This window comes from Mesoplodon densirostris, chromosome 13 (genome assembly GCF_025265405.1).
Source record: "Mesoplodon densirostris isolate mMesDen1 chromosome 13, mMesDen1 primary haplotype, whole genome shotgun sequence".
NCBI classification, from domain to species: Eukaryota; Metazoa; Chordata; class Mammalia; order Artiodactyla; family Ziphiidae; genus Mesoplodon; species Mesoplodon densirostris.
Window position 1 is genome coordinate 82607406 of NC_082673.1, and position 17938 is coordinate 82625343.

The 17938-nt window shown below is 48.4% G+C and overlaps 1 protein-coding gene across 6 annotated transcripts in view; it reads right to left on the reverse strand.

The window, feature by feature from the left end:
- Positions 1-15324: 15324 nt before the first annotated feature.
- The window catches only part of ASAP1 (ArfGAP with SH3 domain, ankyrin repeat and PH domain 1), a 349810-nt gene continuing 347196 nt past the window's right edge, over positions 15325-17938 (reverse strand). For all 6 annotated transcript variants that reach the window (XM_060115500.1, XM_060115496.1, XM_060115499.1 and 3 more), the window contains one exon: positions 15325-16323. In XM_060115500.1, coding sequence (XP_059971483.1) covers positions 16249-16323 — 75 coding nt within the window. In that variant the 3' untranslated portion in view covers positions 15325-16248. The remainder of the gene's footprint in view (positions 16324-17938) is intronic.

Here is a 17938-nt window from a genome sequence, read left to right on the forward strand (position 1 = left end):
ATGTGACAGTCCCCTGGTGTCAACTGACTCTGGCATAACCCCTCAAGCTGTACTTAAAGAAAAAGGCAGGAATTCTCAAAATAAGCTTATATAGTCATTTCTTTCTTTCTTCTTGAAGTTGACTGGGCTGGAAGGAATGCACGCATGTCCACACACGCACAGTTGAGGGTTCTAGTTGGATGCTATGGAGAATCTGAACTGATTTGCTTGAACAGTGAAAGGTTTTAGAGACAGGATCTGGCACTCACTCCTGAAATTCTCTAAGCCTCAGCTTACCCATCAGGAAAATGGGGATGATCACAGTCCAGCCCACAGGGCCACGGTGAGGAGTCAATGAGATTAACACAGCTCAGGTGCTTAGTGCTGCACAGGGCACACGAGGAGCTGACTGAGGATGTTAGTGGTTGTTGCTTTTGCATGATCGCTATTTGGAGGCAGAAGAGTGCTGGTAAGAATCACATTCATGAAAAGGAAAAGCCCCTGAAGCGTTCTAAGAAAGATGATCTGTAGCAATAGTTGTGGTTACATATACAAATGAAGACGGGGAGGTGGCAAACGGCACAGATAATCCTCGAAAGGTGAATGCCACATGCATTCATTCCATTTACATTTGTCTTTGACACACACTTTTTCAATATATTGTCATTGCTTTTCATGCCCGTTTATAAGTTGATTAAGCCACCATCAAACGGTTCCTTGAGCACCAGCTTTGTTGGATGATAGGAGGGTGGCTATAAAATTGGCTAATAAACAGACCTTGCAATACATGGGGCTTGTGAGTTTACAGAGGGATTTTACACCCACTCTCTTAACCCTCAAATCCTGTCCCTCAAGGTGAGCAGGTACTGCTACTGTCATCTGACAGAAAAGGAAATGGCAGCCTGAGAGTCAAAGTGATGTGCCCAATGCCATCTCTTTATACCAGAAGCTGGACTTGAACCTGGTCTCCGGACCCCATGCCCGTGCTCAGCTCCATTACAAGAACCCACTCTAGAATTCAAATGAACCCGTGGATACCTAGGAACCTAGTCACTGGGTAAGCCCATTAATATGAATCGTACGGATCACCCATAGGAAGACGTTTTACCCATAAAAACAGGTTGGGAGGACTTCTAGCTGAGGTAGGGTAACAAGGACCGGAATTATTCTCCATCCTTAACCGAAAAAAAAAAGGAAAAAATACTGTTTCAGACACAGGACAATAGGCAGTAAGGACAGTGATTCCTGAGAAAAGATAAAGACGGTTGTGCCTCCAGCCTCTGTGCCCCACTTGGGAATCCTTTTTAGCCTTCAAAGCCCAGCCCCACTGTCACCAGCTCCACGAGTGTGCCCTGATTGTCCCTGCTGGAAGTATACCCTGTTCTGCCCTGAAATCCTACGGCGATGCGTTTCTGCCTCGTGCTACGGCTGCCTAAGGACCTGATAGTCAGGAAGCTCCGACCTTCCATCATCTGCAGCCCAACTCCAAACACAGTGGTCTTCACAGGATGGTGTTCATGAAACTTTTCTGGAAAGAAGAACAAATGATTTTTCCTGTGCCATTTATCCTTAAAAGGAAAAAAAAAGCGTTTAAAAGAGTGAATTTATAATAGCCAAGACATGGAAGCAACCTAAATGTCCATCAACGGATGAATGGATAAAGAAGATGTGGTACGCATATACAATGGAATATTACTCAGCCATAAAAAAGAATGAAATTATGCCATTTGCAGCAACATGGATGGATCTAGAGATTATCATACTGAGTGAAGTCATACAGAGAAAGACAAATACCATATGATATCACATATGTGGAATCTAAAACATGGTACAAATGAACTTATTTACAAAACAGAAAGAGTCTCACAGACTTAGAAAACAAACTTATGGCTACCGAAGGGGAAAAAGGGGAGAGGGATAAATTAGGAGTTTGGGATTAACAGATATACACTAATATATATAAAACAGATAAACAACAAGGTCCTACTATATAGCACAGGGAATTATATTCAGGATCTTGTAATAACCTATAATGGAAAAGAACCTGAAAAAGAACATATGTGTGTGTGTGTGTGTGTGTATAACTGACTGAATCACTTTGCTTCACACCTGAAACTAGCACAACATTGTAAATCAACTATGTCAATTTAAAAAATGAATTAAAAAATAAAAGACGCAAGAGGGAAGGGATGTGGGAACAGATGTATATGTATGACTGATTCACTGTTATAAAGCAGAAACTAATAAAAAAACAAATAAATAAATAAAAAATAAAAGAGTACAGATATAATCATCATAGTCTCCCTTGATATATATATATTTTTTTTTTGCGGTACACAGGCCTCTCACTGTTGTGGCCTCTCCCATTGCGGAGCACAGGCTCCGGACGCGCAGGCTCAGCGGCCATGGCTCACGGGCCCAGCCGCTCTGCGGCATGTGGGATCTTCCCGGACCGGGGCACGAACCTGTGTCCCCTGCATCGGCAGGTGGACTCTCAACCACTGCGCCACCAGGGAAGCCCCTCCCTTGATATTTTTGTTTTACAGTTTCAAAAAGTGAATCTTTGGATACGCCACCTGATGGGTACCAGGAAGAACTGTTTTGTTTGTTTTTTTCTGCAATGGTTGTTGCTAACTGTGGCAAGAACAGGGAAAGAACAGACATTATCATCAGAGAAATACAGCTCCGAAAAGTCCCATTCTTGGCACATTGAAGATATTTCGGGAGCACGAGGAAGAGTAAAATGATTCTTTCCAAAATTAACAGTTGGGAAAATGACACTGTTTTAACCTGAATTCCCTCTTCTTTCAGTGAAATAGAATCGTAAACCTAAAACCTCTTTTTTTTTTTTGGATTAACAAAAGTTCATTTTAAACCTTGTTGTGGGAAAAAGAGAAGGTTCTAAATTCCCCTGGGACTACCAAGCGACACTCGTCACTATCAGATTATCTTGTTTCATATTCTCCAGGACACTTATTACCAGGTGGTATTTATTCCACTTATTTATTTTCTGTTTCCTCCCACTGAATGGAAGCTTCAGGAAAATGCGGATCTTGTCTATCCTTTTCCCTGTGGTCTCCTGAGCACAGAGCAGGGCCCAGCACCCAGCCGGTGCTCTGTAAGTATTTCCTGGAAGAACTCAGAACACAGAAGACGTTCCCCAGCCCCAGGGCTGCTGGCATTTGCACGCGAGGTTGGACAGCTGTGCTTTATGGGAGAATCCTGTGTACTTTCTCACCAACTGCTGGCTGAAAAGGCCAGAGTGGGAGGGACCACAAGAGGCAAAAATGAATAAACAGACCCAAGATGAGGTTGAGCGTGGTGTGGACAAGGGCAGGGAGGACGCCATCCTGACTACAGCTCAGGCCCAGGAAAGAAAAGCAACTTGGTTTTTCATTTCTTTAAAGTTATGAAAGAGTTTCAGCTCCATGATAGAAAGAGCTCCTGTCTGTTCCCAAGGCTCTTCTCTCCGGGAGGCCCCTTCCTCGCCCCCAGGTCCCAACCGTGAACATCACAACCTTCCCTCCAGGTCCACCTTCTCCGCGTACTCTGTCGGGTCTTGACATTTTGCCATGTTTGCATCAGATCTTCCCCTTCCTTCTTTGCTTCTTTCCTGTTCTTTGGGAGGGGGCGATGGGGGAGCGGAAGCCCTATGCCAGCATCCGTGCCTGTGGCTCCCCCGCTGGCCCCTCCCGGAGACAACCACTACCCTGAGTTTGGGGTTAATCATCCCCATATACCCATAAGCAACACGTAGAATTTTGTAGATTTTTTTTTAACTTCATATAAATGGTTTCATTTCATATGAACACTTCCGGCAACTTTCTTTTCTACTCCAGACTGTTTATTCATGTTGCTACATGTAGCCCGTGTCTAGTCATTCCGTAATTCACAGCACTCGTTATTACCACGTGAAAAACTGTGGAGTCTTTGTGTCTCTCCCACTTTCTCTTCCCCACCTTTCCCCAGTTGAGTGGGAGCCCCCTGAGAGCCGGGATCATTTTTTAGGTATAAGAAGTGTACCTAGTACATACCTGAAAAATTTGGCTAATTCATTCCAAGAATTAATCAACATTGGGTAGTATTCTGCTGGATAAACTTAACACGGTCGCTTTGTTCATTTTTCTGGGGATGACATCTGCATTATTCCAATATTTTGCTCTTTTAAACAGTGCTTTTGCATGGATCTTTTTTTCCACGTCCCCTTGTGCACGTGTAGGAAAGAATCTCTTTGTTCCTGGGGTGGAGTAGCTGTGTAGTAGGCAGATACGCGTAACTTCGAATTTATTAAATATTATGACCCACTTTCCAAAGAGGTTATGCTACGATCTGTCACCCCCAGCTTACTATATATAATAATAAATTAAAAAAATATATATCACAATATAAGAAAGTGCCAAGTATAGTTCTGACCTCAGAACTATGGTACTCAAATCCTTCCAGAATTTTTCCACGTATAAACCATGCATGTAATGGAGATCTTTCTCTTTTGACATGTGCAGACTTTCCAATTTCTTCTTTTTGACAGCCATTAGCATTCCATTGTCAGGAAGCACTTTGCCTTTGTAAATCAGTCCCCTGTTGGTGGTTGTTAAATTGTACCCTGAAACACCATATATTAAGTATGTTTGCATGTTTTTTGTGGCTACATATTATTTTATTGGGTGGATGTACCATAATTAACCAGCCATGTGAATTTTTAAAATAAAAGCATAGCAGAAGTCTTTTATTTTTCTTAGGAAAAATTCTCAAGAGTTGGAATTTTGGCCAGTGTATTAATATTCTGGGGGGCCTCTTATGTATTGCCAAAAGGATTGTTATAATTTAGACTGCCCCCATCTTGGAAGCTGCTTTATTGAAGTACCGAGGACATATGTTTTGCTGACTTGACTCTGAGTGTCCACACAGGCATGTTTGGTGTTGATTATCCTGGGTCCCTGGGGTCTGGCACATAGTAGGTGCACCGGAGATGCTTGCTGAAAGACAGGGGGCTCTCGGAGGAGGATGGAGTGTGAGTACAGGAAGATGGGCCCTGCTGCTGCTTCTGCCACTCTGTTGAAAACAGGGTGGAGCTCACGGATCATCAGCATGGAGTCACAGAGGTTTGAGGAAGCAAAAGCCACCTGGGTGTCACCTAACCCAGACTCTCTACTCTCCAGCGCTGTGACTTTGGGAGACTTGTTTGAGCTCTTCGTGATAGACAGAATAAAGCAGCCCGCCCCCGCTGCCCTGGCCATGTCCTTATCCCTGGGACTTGTGAATATATTACCTTCCATGGCAAAAGGGACTTTGCGGCTGTGATTAAGTTAAGGATTTTGAGATGGGGAGACTCTCCTGGATTGTCTGAGTTGGTCCGATATCACAATTCATTCTAAAGGGTGGTGAGAGGGTCAAAATCAGAAAAAGGAGATGTGATGGCATAACCATAGGCCAGCCTATGCAATCCCTATCTTCCGGGTGATGAAACTAAAGCGTAGAGGGGAAAGGGCTTGCTCGAGCTTTTCCTGTTGGCTGGAGCCAGGCAAGGACAGAACCCAGGCTCCCCCTCCTCAGTTCAGCAGCCCTGGGGGTGGTGACCCCGGTGGGTGGGTTCCAGTTCTGCTCCAGCCCCTGCTGCCCTGCAGAGCTGCCCCTCCGCACTCCTTCTCCCCTCCTAATTGGATGCAGGCACAAGCAGGGTGGGTTTTTTTTGGCTGCGTTGGGTCTTTGTTGCTGCACACAGGCTTCCTCTAGCTGCAGCGAGCGGGGGGCTACTCTTTGTTGCGGTGCGCGGGCTTCTCATTGCAGTGGCTTCTCTTGTTGCGGAGCACGGGCTCTAGGTGTGTGGGCTTCAGTAGTTGTGGCTCGTGGGCTCTAGAGCGCAGGCTCAGTAGTTGTGGCGCACGGGCTTAGATGCTCTGTGGCATGTGGGATCTTCCCGGACCAGGGCTCGAACCCGTGTCCCCTGCATTGGCAGGCGGATTATCAACCACTGCGCCACCAGGGAAGCCCCACAAGCAGGGTTTTATTTGTGATAGTCCAACTGGACTCCATTTTGAGAGCAGACAGACTAGCTGTGTTTGAATACCCTCTACCAGGCCAGAGGAAAGACACCACTTCCTGTAATTCTGACGTCTTTCTTCTCTCAGGATAACTTTGGTGGATTGGGGTCGGGGTTTTAGTGGCCCCCTTACTTAAAGTTGTTGTTTGAGGACCCCCTATGGGCTCTCGGCTGCAGGGAGCGTGAAAGGCAGGCAGAGACGGTACCTATTAGTAGCTTTATGTCTGGTCGGTGGCCTGAGCCCTAGAATAGGCTGGAGGAGACCATGGGTGCTTGTGACGGAGCAGGGTCCTGGCCAGGGTTGGAAGGGGCTGAGGACGGTGAGACAGGATGAAGCTGGAGAGGCCAGGCCAGCATCCAACAAAGCGCTTCTTTTGGCTTCAAGATCCACACGTTGTTTTGGTTCAAAAAAAAAAAAATGTTGAACCATGTGAATGTTATTTTTCAAAGGACAGTCCGTGACCACCCACATCAGAGCGTCCAGGCGTATCTGCTACACGCACAAAACCCGGGGTCCCACCTGCTCTGCCTGACCCGCTGACTCAGAATCAGGGAGGTCAGGGTGCGGGGTTTGCATTTTTAACACTCGAGTCTGAGACCCACAGCTTAAGTAGAGGGAAAGACAGACGGACGCAGAGACAGATGGAGCATAATGGGCGGGTTTGCCTCGGGAAGGGGAGCTGCGGGTTCCTGCTCTGGGCTTGGCTCCCCGAGGGCCCCCTGACCCCACGGGCACCCCAGGCGCAGGGCGCGGGGAGCTGGGTGTGTCGGAGCCGCAAGAATCCTGCCTGGCAGGGAGGGTTCTCTAAGCAGAGGTGATGCATTACCGTGAAATCAGCACTTCCCAGCCTGACTCATGGAAGGGAGTGACTTTACCGTTAAGAGCCAGAGGGGCAGGGATGAGGCGCTTCTAGAGTTTCATTTCTGTTTTGAAACTCACAGCTCGACCTTGGGTGGTGTGTCCGTGACCCCTGAGTACACCTGTCTGTTAAGGGAAGTCGGGCTTTGGAACCACCAGATCTGCTCCCCCGGGGATCTGAGACCCTGCCCCTTGTCCTCAGCCCCTCTACAGGCCGACTTCACGGGCTGCGGGCATCGTCAGAGCAGCCAGGCCCCGGGCTCCAGGGGCACAGATGCCCAGCTGGGCTCTGCTGCAGGGGCTGGGGTGGTGGCTACCGCGGGGGAGACTGAGAAACCCCTGATGGGGTCAGAAGGCTACTTCCTCTTGAAAGGAGAGCGAAACCACACTTTCTTTTGGTTTCAATTATTGGTAAAGTTCTTACTGGCCCAGGAAGCTGAGAAACATTTGTTGGTCTCCGATTTAATAATAATAAAAGCAAAAGTGGTATTTAGCCCTTTCGCCCTCCCCACTGCACTAAGAGGTAGCAGGTTCAGGCATCTAAAGGCAGCTTTGAGCGATCAGGAAGGCTCAGGGGATGGAGGGTGGAGGCAGCCGGGCGGGCTCTTGGGCATAAACAGCAGGGTGGGGGAGGGGATTACCCCCGACAGAGCCCTAACAGACGCCAGACCAGATGTAGGTCTTACATTATAGTAAAAAAATTTATCAAAGTAAAATGTGCACAGAGTTAACCATTATACAGGAGGGCCTACTCCAAAATGTTCCAAGTTGTTCTCTGTCCATCTCCATTTGTGAGGGCAGCGGTAGTACCCACATTTCATGGACAAGAAAATTTAGGGGACTTCCCTGGTGGCACAGTGGTTAAGAATCTGCCTGCCAATGCAGGGGACACGGGTTCGAGCCCTGGTCCGGGAAGATCCCACATGCCGCAGAGCAACTAAGCCCGTGCGCCACAACTACTAAGCCTGCGCTCTAGAGCCCGCGAGCCACAACTACTGAGCCCATGTGCCAAAACTACTGAAGCCCGTGCGCCACAACTACTGAAGCCCGCGCGCCTAGAGCCCGTGCTCCACAACAAGAGAAGCCACCGTAATGAGAAGCCCACGCACCACAAGGAAGAGTAGCCCCCGCTCGCTGCAGCTAGAGAAAGCCTGCACGCAGCAACGAAGACCCAACGCAGCCAAAAATAAATAAATAAATAAATAAATTTAATTAAAAAAGAAAATTTAGGGTTCAGAGGGGCCAGCTAACTTGCCCACATACACTCAGCTATGGGGCGGGGGGCATGCAGCATCAAACCCAGGGCCAGAGAATCCACTGCCCACATCTATGCTTCCAGAGGCCCCAGAGACGCTTAGTTTAGCCTGAACAATGGTATTACTGGAGAAAAACCCAAGGCCATCTCACATATTTAGGTGATTTGCCTGGCTTTTGAAGGCTTTGGAGTTTGTGATTCCTGAACGTTCCATCTTCTTGAGGACAATATCCAGGTTCAAAAGAGTAGAAGGGAAAGATAACACACAGAATGAGAGAAAATTTTTGCAAATCTCACATCTGATAAGAGACTTTATCTAGAATATATCAAGAATTCCTACAACTCAATAACAAAAAGACACATGATCCACTCTTAAAATAGGCAAAGGTTCTAAATGGCCATTTCCCCAAAGAAGATGTACACATGGCCAGTCAGCACATGAAAATATGCTCAACATCATGTCATCAAGGAAACGCAAATCAAAACCACAATGAGATACCACTCCACACCCACTTGGCTGGCCGTAATAAAAAAGACAGATCATAACAAGTGTTGTCAAGGATGTGGAGAAATTGGAACCCTTGTACACTGCTGGTGGGAATGCAAAATGGTGCAGCTGCTTTGGAAAATAGTCTGGCAGTTCCTCAGGCGGTTACACAGAGTTGCCCTCTGACCCAGCAATTCAACTTCTAGGTATACGCACAAGAGAAACGAAAACATCCGTCCCCGCAAAAACTTACGCACGAACGTTCATAGCAGCATTATTCATAATAGTCAAAATAGTGGGAACAACCCAACTGCTCAGCAGTGGATAAACAAAATGAAGGATATCCATACAGTGGAACATTACTTGGCAATAAAAAGAAATACTGATACATGCTGCAACATGGACAAACCTTGAAAACGTCATGCTGAGTAGAAGAAGCCAGTCACAGAGGACCATCTAGGATTCCATTTATATGAAATTTCCAAGAGAGACAAATCTCTATAGAGACAGGAAGTAAATTAGTGGTTGTCAGGGGTTGGAGGAAAATGGGAGTGATTGCTAACGGGTATAAGGTTTCATTCGGGGGTGAGGAAAATGTTCTAAAATTGATTGTGATGATGGTTGTACAATTCTACGAACAAACCATTGAAATGTATACTTGATGAGTGAATTGTATGGTATATGGATTATATTGCAATAAGGCTGTTATAACATTGTTTTTTAAAGAGTATAGGGAGGTGGGGGGGTAGGTGATGGGTGTTGCTTACATGGGGCCAAGCAGGTAGCTAGGTCAGAAGGGGCTTATCCTCATTAGCCCTCATTTCACCTCTGCGTTTTAGCAGACTTTACTTTTTAAAGCACTTTTGTTAAAGTATAACCAGTGGTCTGCTGAGCTGGCTCAGTCCCACTTGCAAGAACGGATTGTAACGGATCGTATACCTCTTTTCCCAACTTGGCATTCAGCGACATCATATTGGTAGCTTGGACTCAGCCGTTGTAGAAATATTTACACCATGGGAATTGGCAAATGCTACAAATAAGGGCCTTAAAAAATATATTTTGAGAGCTGGTTACACATTTATCAGCATTGTACTGAGGATAACACACACAACAGACAAGTGCACATATCAGAAGCAAACAGCTCAAGGAATTTTCACAAACTGAACCAAACCTGTGTAACCAGCACCCAGAAGAAGAAAGAATAGCATCTGTACCCCCAAAGTATCTCCCCCGGCCTCCCTTCCAAGTTCCCCTTCGGGTAACCGTGATTGTGACTTGTAACCACATACATGACCTATTTTTGTACATTATGTAGAATCAAAGGTGAATTCTCCTGAGTGTGGCTTCTTGCCTCAATCAGTATCATTTGTGACATTCACCCCTATTGTGTGTGGTTGGTTCATTCTCATTGCTGTACACATTGTGTGAAGATGCCCCTATTTATATAACCATTCTACTGGGACAGACATTCGGGTAGTTTACAGGTTTTTACTGTTATCAGCAGTCCTGCTATGGACACTCTAGCATGTTTTTTTTGCCCAGCACATGCCCAATTTCTACCCGGGAGCCTTGGGTCACGGGGCATATACATATGTCCAGCTGTTGTGGACATTCAGCTGATTTCACTTTGACGCTGCCCCTATTCTCTGCCTACCCAGACTCCCTTCCCTTCCCCTCACCATGTGAGCTGCTCATCACCCGCACCCCCTACTTGGGCACAGACCAGACTCAGCTTCGGCTTTAGGCTGGAGAGTGGACCCCGGCCACCGGCAATGGTCTGGAAGGGAAAGCAGGACAGCCTGGGTGCACTCGCGGCTCATCAGCTCTAGAGCTTTCTTACGGTGGCAGAGCCGTAAAAGGGGACCCAGATAGGGAAGCAGTCGACTGCTCTCCGGAGGTGGAGCAGGCCAGGGGAGTCCTGGTGTCTGGGTTTTCTAAGTGGTTCCAGCTGAGCAGGAACTAAGCTTGCGCATTCAGACAACGTGTTCTTGTGCGTCTTTGTTCTGCAGCTTAATGCACCATAGAAAGAGGCCCATTGTCAGGCCTCTTGTTTACTGGGTGAGAGTCAGCAGTATGCAGTGGGCAGAGCAAACCTGGACCAGAGGCTCCCTCTGACCCCTGGTTGGGGAGGACGTTCCCGCCACCGAACATGACCCCCATTTTCAACAACGGGCGTTCTTTTACTTATCTTGCCAGGAGGTTTCATGTGCTCACCCGCGCAAGGAATACTTGGAGGCCACCAACTGCACGTCAAACACTGAGGAGATCTGTGTGATTTCTCACTGGTATCTGGGGAAGAGGAGGTTTACAGTTCTTGTTGGGAGACTGAGAGGGACCCGTGCCCGCTGGCGGTACACGGGGACCACCTGCGGATACTGGTTAAATGCAGATCCTGGGCCCCTCCTGAGACTCCAGGTTCAGGGCCGGCCGATGAACCTGATTTTAATGCCGAGGACCCCAGGTGACGCTGGCCCGAATCTCAAAACCTGGCCCTGATGGATTCTCAGGCCAGCATGCAGACGACACGTGTGCCATCTCTCGTCCTCAGATCTGCTTGGACCTATAAAGTGAAAGCTTAAATCCTGTCCGAAGATGTGCGAAGCCGAACAGGGCTTCTCCCCTGGTGGTTTTGAAGAAAGTCAACGTTTTGGCCTTCTGAGCCTCTGATGAGGGTTTGCTGTGTGTTAAGATTTTTGCAAAACAGCTGTGTTTATCTGAGCTCTAATTCCTGTTTTCAGGAGCTTAAGGGTTTCAATGCCTGCACATGGGGCTGCAGTGCTGACGGATAGACACACTCACTCAACCACCGCTTTCTTCTCAGTCACAGGCTGCACGTACCGGGACACCGGATGCCAGCCCGACCTCTGCAGAGCAGCTGTCCAAGAACTACTCACCCGGGGCCCCTTCTGCAAAGGCCGTCACTTCTCTGGACTGCAAACTTCGTTGCACTTCCTGGTTTACACTTCCCTGGGGCTGAGCTGCCCTGCAAGGCTGGAGTGGGCCGGCTCGGACCCAGTCAGTAGCAGTAGAGGCAACATAAGGTCACGGCTGGGAGCTACATGGGCCCTGACCTCTGGGTTCAAGTCCGGCCCCCGTCCCTCACAACCGACTTGACTTTTGGCAAGTTACATCTTCACTAAGCATCAGTCTCCGAAACTGTCGGGTTACGATGATCGTTCCGCTTCATAGTGTGGCCGGGACGAGCGCAGTCGTGCTGATACGGCACTGGGCCCGGGTTGTGGCTGCGATGCAGGTTAGCAGTTACCGTGCGGGATGGGCCCCCCGGGAAGGGGTGCATGACTGCCGGGGAGGGGTTCCTGCCTGTGCCTTCACCACTGGTCCCTGCTCCGGCTGCTGCAGGTACGCCACACACTGTCCCACCAGCCTTTGCCCGAGCTCTCTGCCTTCACCTGCTCAGGCGTGCAGGCCCCCAGGATGGGCACAGACCCCCTTCCTCCAGGAAGCCCACCGGCTTCAAATTACCCACATACTGCAGATTCGGGGAAATGAAAGATTTCCATTTGGGATGGAGGAGAACACATGGGGGGCAAAGTAGCGTAGGCTGAATTGCCCCATAATTATCAACACTCCCACCCCACCCCTGCCGCACATACACCCACATTCTGGGAGGAGGAAGACTTAAAAAATACGGCGGAGGGCACAGGGCTGGGGAGAGGAGCGAAAAGCAGGGCTGGGGAGGGAGAGGTCGGGGAGGCTGGTGCCGAGGCCACAAAGCCTTGGGCTCCAGCTGCTGCTGTGACTCACTGTGACCTTGGACAAGCCACTTCAGCCCTACGAGTGCATCTCCTCATCTGAAGATGGGCCGAAGGAGGAGGATTTCTGCCTCCTACAGGACCGACTCCACGTACAGGGAACAGCGGCCCATCTACTGTCCAGGGCTTGAAGGACCCTAGGGAGAGAGATCAGGGTGCCCTCCTGTTGCTAGCACCCCTGGGAGACAGGCCAGGGGGGGCTCACAGCATACTGGAGGGGCTGCTTTCAATGGGGGGCCAGTGTGTTGACCTCAAAGAGAGGCTGCTCCAGGTTTAAAACAATACATAACCAGTGCAGCCATTGAAGCATTCTGTAATGAGATGGAAAGCTGGCTGCCATCCAGGTAATTATGGCTTGAAACACCCAGGTAATTATGGTCACCTCTCCCAGATACACCCCGATGGAAAGTCACTGGCTTCCGTGCCGAACCCCATTTTCCCCACAGGGTGGTCTGTAGGGTTTATCTTGCCGAGGTGTGTGAACAGGCGTCAAGATCTACCAACTTTCACGAAAGGAGACAAAAGAAATGCAGAGACCAACACTTCGGAATCTTCAACGCCGCGGTCTCGGTCAGCTTTCCACGGCTGCATTTCCCTGGCCAGAAGTTCATGATGCTTACCATCTCCCACGTGGTGGAAATTCTGAGGATGGCCTTGGAGCCAGAACTACTCACCCGGACCCCCATGGCTGCTGCGCGGTAATGGATCTTCCTGAGCCTCCTGTCAAGCTCTGTGAAGCCGGGAGGGCTTGCTGAGGGCGAGATGAGATAACGCTGGCCCGGTGCCTGGACCTGGGTCTGCTCACCGTGCAGTGGCACCAGTGGTGACAGCAACATGACAGAAGTGCATGCACAGCGCTTGGTCTGTGCTGGGTACCATCCAAGAGCTTTTAATGCATCAACATGTCATCTTCATGACTGCAGGCTGGGTGCCTGGAGGTGGGAGTGGGAATTGGGTTGGGGGGGGAGGAGGGGGGGAAAACCAAAACATTGAGGTCCATGGTTCGTAAGCCGAGGAGAGGGAAGCCCATTATTTAACCAAAGTGAGCTTTAATGTAGAAGTTGAATGACTTGTGTTACCTACACCCCCCCAAAAGCACAGCCAAGTGAAGTTTTGATTTCCTCCATCAGAAGAGTAGTGGACAACTCACAAAATGGCCTGATGTCAGATGTTTGGGATCAACTGAGAATATGTTTATTTAAAAGCAATTTTAAATATTAAAAAAAGTAGAAATGAACACATACAGTACTTGAAAACTGTCACATTAAATACATGTGAAATGACGAGTGTACTGATGCTTGAGCGTAACATCCAGATGGGAATTCGGAATTTAACTCGTGGCGCTATGGGATTCCTATACAACATGTTGAAAGTTCTAGGCAATAAAAAAATAAATAGCAATTGCTGTTCAACAGTAAAATAAGACACACACTATTTGCAGAACATAACTTTCCCCTCCGCGGGGGGGAGAAAGAACTAATTAGCTATTTTTTCCATAGGTTCCATACCTTCAAAATACTCTGTTTCATGTACAAAATTGCAGGTTGTGGCTCACTGAGTTTAAGAACAATACCAGATGCAAACCCAACCAAGGTCGCCAAAGGTACTTATACCTAGTTTTCCTATGTCCCACAGTAAGCTGGGTTAGAGAGAACTCAAGTTCCTGATGGAAAACAAAAACAAAACCAGAAGGAAAAAAACAAAACAAAACCCAAAGTGTTTAAAAACAAACAAAAAAAGGCATTTGTGTAAGTCACTCCAAAAGGGGAAAAAAATAGACATTGACTCCATGTAATTTTAGATATCTACCTTTTGTGTTTTTTTAAAAAGCCAGTTTATTTTGAGATCAGTTGAAAATACTGTAGGCCACAAAAATGAATGGTGCTTCAATACAACTTAAGAAGTATAAATGAATGAACTGGGACACTAAATAACTTCAGACGGTGACTTCCTGACCTGACACCCATGTGGCTTAAACACTGACGCTGTGAACACTGTCAGCCACATACACCAGCATGTCGGCTGGCTCCCGGTGTCTTGTTCTGTGTGGGGTTCACGTGTGCCATGACGCTGAGGAAGCAATTGCTTAAAACCACTTTCCAATAACAGCTGATACGTTGCAGGTTTGTCATGCAAGGTTTATTGATTAGGTGGCTATTCAAAGTTTTCATAGTAATCACTTAAGCAGAACTAAATATTCACTGAGCACTGACTCTAGACTCTATTAAAGAAGGCTTCCCCTAAGGGTTTGGTTGGGAGTTGTGCTTCTGTGAAATGAACATTTCTTGTTCATCGCCAAGATTATCTGCTTAAAAATATTAGTTTTCTGTGCTGTTGCCAACACAGCAGTTTAAGCAAACTTAACGCCAGAATGACACACGAGCCTCAGAATCAGAGAGCAGCCCCACTGACTGTGGAGTGAAATGACTGTAACCTTTCCCAAAATTCAGACTGACGTAAAAGACTGAAAAACTCACGATATTCTTAATGGTCTGATGAACACAGCTGGGATGAGAAGAAAACTGAGAGGGGCAGAGACTCCTGGCAGGAAGAGCGTGTTTCACAGTGCAATTCATAGCAGCGTTCAAAAACTTGGTTATGAATTGACTTGAAGGTAACGTGTCTATTGAACAGAGCTGGAGATCGGAAAACTTATCTATGATTGGGGCTTAGTAAAGAAAATGGAAAAAGAGAAGGACGGTTTCAGCACCTGGATTCTGCAGGGGGGGATAAATGATGTGCAGAACTGACTTTTGAATTCGTCATCTTCTTGAATAATCTTTTGAAAGTTTAAATTTATCAGGAACAAAACTCAGAAAAGACTTTAAAATGGACACATTGGGGGCGTTAGCACATTTGAAGGATGCTAATTCATAATGTGATATGTAGATGCATACTCTTGAGAAAGCCAAATGACTGACTGGAAGCAAATATCGTTGCAACCTTATAATTTCTCCTTTAATGGCAATCAAGTTTAAAAAATGTACAGTTCAACTTATCCATACTATTCCTTTATAAAAGGCAGATTTCAGGTAAGCTTCTAAATGCATGCATAATGTAGAGGCTAATAGTTTCTGGCAGTCCTTGGTTCCTGAAAGTTGAACTTCATCAGATGTCTTAAACTTCTGTGAAAATAGTCATGAAGGATATGTTATTTTTGCATAATGAGGTAATATCTCAGGGGCGGGTACTCATCCTCTTAAGACAGTGTAAACCCACTTGTCTAAACTTGCATGAGGCTTTGGGCACTGCAAAATGCCACCCAAGGTTTTGGGTCAGTGAATATTTTGCTGAAGGAATAACACTTACATTTAACTCAGCACTCTTCTGCAATAAATACCAAGGTCGGTTTTTGTAGCTGTAAACTGTGTACACAGATTAACTACAGGCTGGTCTGTCATGGAGCCGAAAGTTTCACCTGGAAAACAGAACCCACCTCTTTGCTAATGGTGCATTTTCAGTAACACAATGGAGAATACTGTATTGTCAGGAACAGAGGCAACTCTGTGCCCTTCAGCGGTCGCTGGAGACACTTCTATTTGCAAAGCCAGCAGTTCCTATATTCCTGTGTTTGTTTGTTGGCTTGGAAAACAGCATAGAGAGAGATGGAAGTGCTAGATGTCAAGGACGGCTTTGGCAAACCAGTAAGGCGCACCGGGTCCCAAGGCTACCCTAATACTGGCGAAGGCAGAGACCACAGGGTATTTACAACACACGCTATGTTCCCCTCCCGCGGCAGCCCCTCCGGGAGCCTCCCGCTCAGTGACAGCAGCTATATACACGGTGAGCACAGGGCCACGTGGACGCAGCAGTCTTGCATGACAGGTGCAGACAGTCTGAAGGTTCTGCTTTTTGCTAGTCGGACAGGATGTGGACAAAGGACACCGGAAAGACCCCCTTCCTCTCGGGCTGTCCTTCGATGTGCCCGATCTGCAGGGAGAAAGGACAGGTGTCAGGCTGGAGGTGGCCCTGACCCGGGCGGGATGCAGGCCACGGTGAGACACAGCACGAAAGCACCACACAGGGGAGGACCACGTGGTTCACGTGGATCACTGCACCCGCAGACACAGCGCCGGGAGGTACAGTTCCGTGACCCCTCACTCTACACACAAAGGGACAGCGGCCCACAGAGGGGGCTGACCTGCTACGGTCTCGCCCAGGCTGCAGCTTCAACAATGCGCTCAACCAGGCTGTCTGGCCACCTTTCCTGCCGGGCGACCTCAGGCAAACCGTGCTAAGCCTCCTGTCTGTAAAGCGGGGCTAAAAAACCCCTATTTCTCAGCCTGTTGAGAGATTACACTGACGATTATGTATATGGAGGGGCCTCTGTGTACCAAGAACCTGCTTTCTGGCTGCTGTGCGGGGGAAGGACATTGTGAAAGTTTGAGATGGACGAGGGCAAGTTTTACGGCCGATTTGTCGTCTGCTGCCTGAACCTGGAAGCCATGGTGACCTGACAGAAGTTCCTAATAACTTCAGTTACACCAGCGTGAACTGCATTAAAGAGAAGCCTATGAGGAGAAAGAATACGACACGCACGCTGGCTTCACGTGACAATTACGGAGCGAGATCCAGGCCCGCGCTCATTTCCCTGCATGAAGTGCCTGCTGCACGGAGGGTGGCCGGCGCAGGAGCTGCGTGTCAGCCCAGGGCTGCTTCCTTCGTTTACCGGGACTGTGGTCTCGGGCGGTCACCCGGGCCACTGTCCACCAGCTTCCCTTCTAAAGAGTGGAGTGAGGCCTGGCCGGCCCACCTCACGGGGTCTTAACTGGTGTCGTGCACGTGAGTTCTTAGACTCATGCCCCACTTTTCAGAGGAGGAAACTGAGGCTTACTGAAAGGACATGCTTTATCCAGGGGCTCAGAGTAAGTCACCTCGGGCCTTTAGGGTCCATCTCCTTGTCAAGAGTCTAAGCTGCCAGACTCCCATGTCAGAGAGAGAGAGGGAGAGAGTCTAGGGTTCCTCAACCTCGGTACTCCTGACACTGGGGCCAGATGGTTCACTGGGGTGGGAGCTATTCCAAACACTGTTGGATGCTTAGCAGAAGCCTTGGCTTCTACCCCCCAGAAGCAGGAAGCACCCACCCTGCCCAGGCCCTGATAATCAAAATGTTTCCAGATGTTGTCATACGTGCCTAGAGGGCAAAACTGCCCCTGGCTGAACCACTGCTGCAGTCCAAGCAAAATCCCCACAGCTGTGGCCAAGAATCTGAAGTCACTGTCTGGGCCCAAAGGAGGGGAAGCCAAAAGTACATGTGTGTGCACACGTGTGTATGTGTGTGTGTGGACGTGCACACGTTCCTGGGCATCAGCAGGCTCTGCTGGCTCAGCTGTGAACCGCAGGCCCCTTTCTCGGCAGACAGAGCCAGGACCCTCTGGGCAGGAGGGGCTCAGGCTGCCAAGGAAGAACTTCCACGCTGGGGTCGGGAAATGCTCGACGAGGAAAAGCACAGGAGGCTTCTGCCCGCTGCACCTCTGCCTGGCAGGGCCCACTGGAGGCTCCCTCCGGCCGCAACCTAGACAGCTGGGGACATGTCAGCCACCCC